The sequence below is a fragment of the Pygoscelis adeliae genome, unplaced genomic scaffold (assembly GCF_000699105.1).
Source record: "Pygoscelis adeliae isolate BGI_AS28 unplaced genomic scaffold, ASM69910v1 Scaffold29, whole genome shotgun sequence".
Taxonomy (NCBI): Eukaryota; Metazoa; Chordata; class Aves; order Sphenisciformes; family Spheniscidae; genus Pygoscelis; species Pygoscelis adeliae.
This window is the reverse complement of record NW_008825611.1, coordinates 284266-290359: the sequence shown is the minus strand read 5'-3', so window position 1 is coordinate 290359 and position 6094 is coordinate 284266. Positions and strand designations below refer to the sequence as shown.

Sequence of the window (6094 nt, the reverse complement as noted above, 5' to 3'; positions counted from 1 at the left end):
CTACTCACCTTTCCCAAGAAGTGCCATGGCCACGCAACAAACTTCACACCCCACAGCCTGCTCCACCAAGCTCCTACATTTAATAAAATGAAGCTTTGGTCTACCCTGGGTGTCTCGTAACACTTTACGAACGTGAATTAACCAACTTGAGGCCTGGGAAGACAGCAGGCATTAGAAAGTGCATCTACTTATGGCCATGACTGGATCCACCAGTGTGATGGGATTTCTTCTGATGGACCTTCTTTTTCCAAAACGTTGCTCAACATCAAACACTGAGGCAGTGGCAAAGCTGGGTCTCCTGATACATGGGTGGTCTGCACTAACCCTTGCACCCCAGACTCTCTATCCCGTGCAATGAGTTTTCTCAGGCCACTGGAGGGTCAAGTCTGGCTTTGGAAGCAGCTGTGCTATGTTCATCCCAGGACCTGCCCAGCTAAGTGAGAGCTGTCTGGGTCTCAAAGCTCCACAACAGTGCTCTGGCTTCCCCCACCCAGACCAGTCCTGCCCAGTATGCCCACGTCCTAAGCAGCGACAGTGCCTTCACAGGATGGGGATCAGAGCTATCATCCAACCTGATGCCCCTGGGACCTTGATGCTGCCTGGATGTGAGTGCATGCGGGTCTCTCCCCACACCCTTTGCAAGGTCACCCCTTCGCTGGCTTCAGCGAAATCACTCTGCAGGCCCACCCTCTTAAACAAGAGGGGAAAGAAAGTCCCAGATTAGCAGTCTGGGTGGGAGAGCAGGGGTGTGCTGTGGGGATGCAGGGAAGGTGGAGGAAAACTTGCAGCAGGGGGAACAGTCAGCAAAATAAAGCAAAAACTGTGGTGACAGATGAGAAACACACTGTCTTCGGTAGGCAAATAGGGGTCTCACGAGTTTATACGCCAACGACTTCTTCTGCAAATGTGGGGAATAGATGAGAGGGAAAGGTATTTGTATAATGCTGGGTTTAGGGTTCCTTCAAAGACGGATGGGACTCTGTTTTATAGAGGGGGGAAATGATACAGAGTCCCTGGTAGGAGTCGGTCGAGACATTAGGCTCTGTCTGATCGGCCAGACAAGATGAGGGTCCTCCAAGCGTGAGAGAGAAAATGAATTTGAAGCTGGTTTTCACCTCTCTGAATTAAGCCCATGACCTGAAGCACATTAGAAGGACTTTCTCCCCAGCAGAGAAGGATTTTTTCACAGAGAAAAGATCCCCAGAATGATAAATTTCCAATGCAGAGTCAAGCCCTATCTTTGGCTGGGAGTTAAAACCAGCCAGTCACTGCTGACAAGTGTTAAAACATTGACAGTCTCTGAGCACTTCAAAACTGGCTGTCCTCCTTCATTTCCACTGACGTTATCAGATGCTCCTTCTCTGAGCATGTGTTTTTCCCTTCCTGTTGTCCCCGCTGCTTATGGTGAACTGGAAGTCAAATTCCAAGTTGTGCAGTTATTTTATGATGGGTGCAACTTTTGCTGGGTGTGTTCCCACCTCGTAGGTACTTCCCTTTAAAAATGCCCAGAGATTAATATTGTTAGAGCATCAGTTTACGCTGGGGAACTGTCAGCAAATGTGGAGGAAACAGTTACTTGGAGAGGTTTCATTACCCATTCAGCTAATGAATCACAGGGAACACGCTAGCTTTTCTCCTCTTCCCACGCAACAACAGAGGATGTGCTTTTTTAAATCACCACTACAATTAGAGCGGAGGGATATAATTCCATTTCTACAGTTTTAATATAATGCTTATGTAAAATTGGGTTAAAAATCTCTGTTGCTCTGACTTGGCATACGGTCATGGGGATGTCTTATGTTCCAACAAGTTCTTGGGAAATTTTTTTTGGTAGATTTGAAAGAGGGTCCTTTGGCAATGCTGACCGTATGATCCTGGGCATTGGACAGACACAGGGTGGCAGGTCATAAATTATGCTATAGAAGGTGTTGATGAGTATAAATAGGGAAAAAAAGGTTAAACCAAGAAACTTCATGTCCCTAAATGGATGCTGAGTCCTTTGGTACATGTCCCTGCTGCTCTCGGCCCATTTGCTTTGCTGCCCAACCGGTTTCGCTCTGCTTTAAAAACCTGACAGTGCATTAACCATGCAGAAAAATCCCCGTCCCTAGATTTCACCGTGCTCTGAAGAGCCCTGTAGGACTTTCAGTGAAAGGGGAAAAATTCTAGTAAAGAAGGCCATGACCCCGGCAAACAGCTTTGTGCATGCTTCACTTTCCATGCTCAAATCAATCAAGTGGAGTCAATAAGAAGATGTGAGGTCTTCCCCTCGCTGCTCAGATTGTCAGGGCTCATGGATTAATTTGCTCCTGGACATTTTCACCTAACAAGTGCCTCACCATTGCGGGGACCGCAGACATCCGTCGGCTGCAGGGATGTGCTGCTCCTTACTCGCTTGGGTGTACTCCAGCTGTAGATGCCACCCCAGAGTTAGGTGCACATCTGGGAAGAGCTGCAGCAGGACTGCTGTTTTGGCACATCTGCCAGAGACACACTGGCAGTACATTACCTGCTCCCAGATGGGTAGTTTGGTAACAAAAATCACCGTCTGTAAAGCTTCCCCATGGCTGTGGTGCATAAGCAGAGCTGGACGCTGGTTGTGGTGGCAGCTGTGATGTTGGTGATGGATGGCTTAATAGCTACCACACTGACCTTTTAACTGCTGAGCCGTGGGTTCATGCCCTTGAGGGGGTTAAGAGGTGTCGGGCAGCTCTGCTCACGTTATTAAGTGGATTACATGATGCAGAGCAGAACACGGGCCTGAGTCCTGAGGTTGCCCTCAGGGCATGGGGTTAAAAGCTGTGGCTGGGATCAGCCAGTAGGTTGGGTTATTGACCTTTTTGCCTGCAGGGTTTGACCCTGTGACTGATGTGGAAGCACCTTCTCATACCTAACGATACCCAAGCAGCCTCTGCTCGGCAGGGTGTCTGCATGGCACAGGTCATCCACCTGCTATGGAGAATCAGCCCACCTGTGATGGCTCATTGGAAGAGGGCTTCCTACCACATCGCTCAGTCCCAGCCCTTCACAGTTCGGACAGGAAACAGCCAAAGAACAAAAATCACAAGTGCTTCTTCCTAGGACATGTTCTTCTACCAGCGGTTTAGCACAGGAATCATAAGCAGCTCCTTGGTAAAATGATTGCAAGACCTGAGCAATGCTTTTTGAAGAGACCGCAAGAGTCCACAAAGGACTGCCTTGTCCATAGCACTTGATCCCACAGCCGGTTCCCCCCAGTCTGAACCAGTAAGCGTAAGAGCATGTTCCCACCCACCTACCTGCAGTGATGGATGCCAGCCGGACGTAATCAAAGCCCCTGATGAACGGCTCGTAAGGGGAACTCTCCAGTACGTTCATGCCGGATGGGACTCTGTTTTATAGAGAGAAGGGTGAAAAGAGAAGTTGGTGAGAAGGCAACTGAGGCTCCTGAGGGATATCCGAGACATACAAGGTTCAACAGCTGCACTGCAGGTTTGCTTGGTGAGTCCAGGAGGATGTGTGCTCTAAAGGCCCTAACTAAATGGATACTCAGAGTCACAGGAACTGATGTGTGGCCATATCCTTAGAGAAGGATATGTAACTGGCTTTTAAAAATGTATTACAACTTTGGAATAGGACAGCCTCTCGGAGAACTATTTAGTTGCAACCCTCCATAGCTCAAGTCTTGGACCCCTGTACAGGGATTGCCACTGAGGACACCAGACAGGACACCACACACAGGCTCTTGCTCATGGACAGGGTTCAAACCACCAGCTCCCTACATACATGGGGTTTCCATCACCATTCTTGCTATTTTCTGTATGTCCCTCCCTGGGTCAATGGTCCTCACCTGTTTCTAGGACACAGCAAGGGCTGTGCACAAGGTTGTGTGTGTGGCAACACACACGCCTTCATATTTATTAACACCTCTCCCCTTCTCCTTGCCAACAGCCCTTTCTCACTTGGCATGGAGCTAATGACCCACAGCTCCTGCAGAAACTTTCCCTCTTCATTTTTAAGTTGCTGGGAAGCTAATTTTATTCAATCGGTGCTTCCCTTTCATCCGCTCAATGGTCTGTAATGCCCCGTCATCCTGATGGATACCACAGAATATTATTGAAGCAAACAGCTCGGTACCATTTTTTTTTTTATTAGACATTTAGATGGATATGGACAGCAGCAGCAGATGTACTGGCTGGGATAAAAGGACTATCAAACCTCATGCTCCGGGCATATGCTTATCACCAGCTGCGGTCAGGAAGAAATGGCTCCCGGGGTACACAGCCCTGTGCAATTACCACAGGTGCATTACAAGGCAGCTTTACACCTTCATTGAAATATCTTGCATCGTTACTGACTGGAGAGGGGCCCATTTGTATGTTCCGGTGTAGCAGTTTTATGTCCTGATGATATAGCACCTTATCAGAGAATTGTTATCGGGTAGTCATCATGTTATTGTGTCTCCAAATGGGAAGGTGGCTAAACACAGGCGCGCTCAAGAGAAGCTGAGTAAATAGTATGCTTTGTAAATTCCCTGAGCACACACTTCCACAACTGATTTTATAAGAGGGCTTCTAGGAAGCTTTTCACAGCCTCCTGGGTACGTATGACTGAGAGACAAAGCCCTACATGGAGCATGTGGATTGGCTTCCTTTCTCAGTCAATTAAACATGTGTAAGGACTGAAACATGCGACTATTATGAAATATATTTCCCCAGGGAAATTAAGGCAAGGAAATCAAAGGTTTGGGAGTGTGAATCTGCATTGCAAGTGAACTTGGTGCTTGAAAAACTGCGGGGCTCAGGACACGACAGCAGAGAAGTAGGGCAGAGTCTTGGCAGTCTCTGATAACAGCCCTCTCACACTCATCCCCGAGACGGAGGTCCAAAGCCACTGGTCAGGGAGCCCATCCAGCCTGGCCTTCCAGCACCCATCTCCTACTCTACATCTGGAGACCCACGCCTGGCCCCTGCCTGCTCCCAGTGCTCCCCGCCATCCTCTCCCTGCTCTTCCAGCAGTGGTCCCGGAGCTGGAAGTCCTCCAGACACCACTGTCCTACACAGCCACATCACAGATAAACTGTGTCCAAAGCTTCAGGCCACGAAAGTCAGCAGGGAAGGAAGGGGTTGTGATGTAGCCTGTTAAGATGAACAGAGAGGCTGGATTGCCACCTCTTCCCCAGGCTTCATTTCAACGCAAACAAGTTCACCTGGCAAGTAATTATGGGAAAGATTGGATCCTGGAGGGTGCTGAGGTCTCTTATTTCCCCAGTCAGTTCATATAACCATGCTCTGCACCCTGCAAGCTGTGGCACCTGAAAGCTTTCTGGGAACTTGATCAAGCAGTTCCTTTTCCGGCAAGCCTGTGCATTATAATCTCCATCCTCTTTGTTTTGCTTGGCCTTTTGGCCTGTGTTATCACTCTTGCACCTTTCCTCTCAGTTTTCAGCCAGCAGTGTTTTATTAATCTATTTCGCAGCCCATGGCTGGAAGGTTCTGTTTTATTCCCCATTTTAATTTTCATGGTGCATAAAATACTCACCGGCCTGACAAGGAAGAGTTATGGCCACTGAGGTGCACTTTTATGATGACTCTTAAAAAACGTCAAAATCCAAACTTACTAAATACTGGCTCTGGGAACACTTTAAATTCTAACTTGATGTCACCAGCCCCAAATCTTCACTAAACCAAAGACACTGGTGCATTTGAGAGCCTCCAAAAGAGTGGGGTTTTTTTAAGTTCATGCTGTTTTTTCCTCAATGTCCCTGCTTTGTATAGTGTTTCTGTAAAATCCACAGCTTTCATGGTCTTGGTTAGCTTACTTAGATGCAAAACATACCATGCATTTCCCCAGCAAAAGATCTCAAGGTATACTGGTGTGATGGGTGCGCTCAACCCTTGACCAGGCTGGCTGTGGTTTGGTGCAGGCTCTGGAAGGGGTAAAGGCCGAGCCGTAGCCAGGCATCCCCTAGTTTCAATCTGTTCTCTGAAAACCCACAAAGGAGCAGAGTGACCCAATGAGCATCGATGCCTATGAGCTTGGAACACCGATCATGTGATTAATGCATGAATAGCGGGTGGCTTTTCCAAGACTCATTTATCAAGGAACAAAGAAT

At 48.1% G+C, this 6094-nt stretch overlaps 1 protein-coding gene across 1 annotated transcript in view; it reads right to left on the bottom strand.

Moving 5' to 3' along the window:
• The window catches only part of GFRA4 (GDNF family receptor alpha 4), an 18478-nt gene that overhangs the window by 11227 nt on the left and 1157 nt on the right, over nucleotides 1–6094 (bottom strand). The window contains exon 2 of the mRNA XM_009332708.1: nucleotides 3279–3368. Within this exon, the coding sequence (XP_009330983.1) occupies nucleotides 3279–3368 (90 nt within the window). The remainder of the gene's footprint in view (nucleotides 1–3278; nucleotides 3369–6094) is intronic.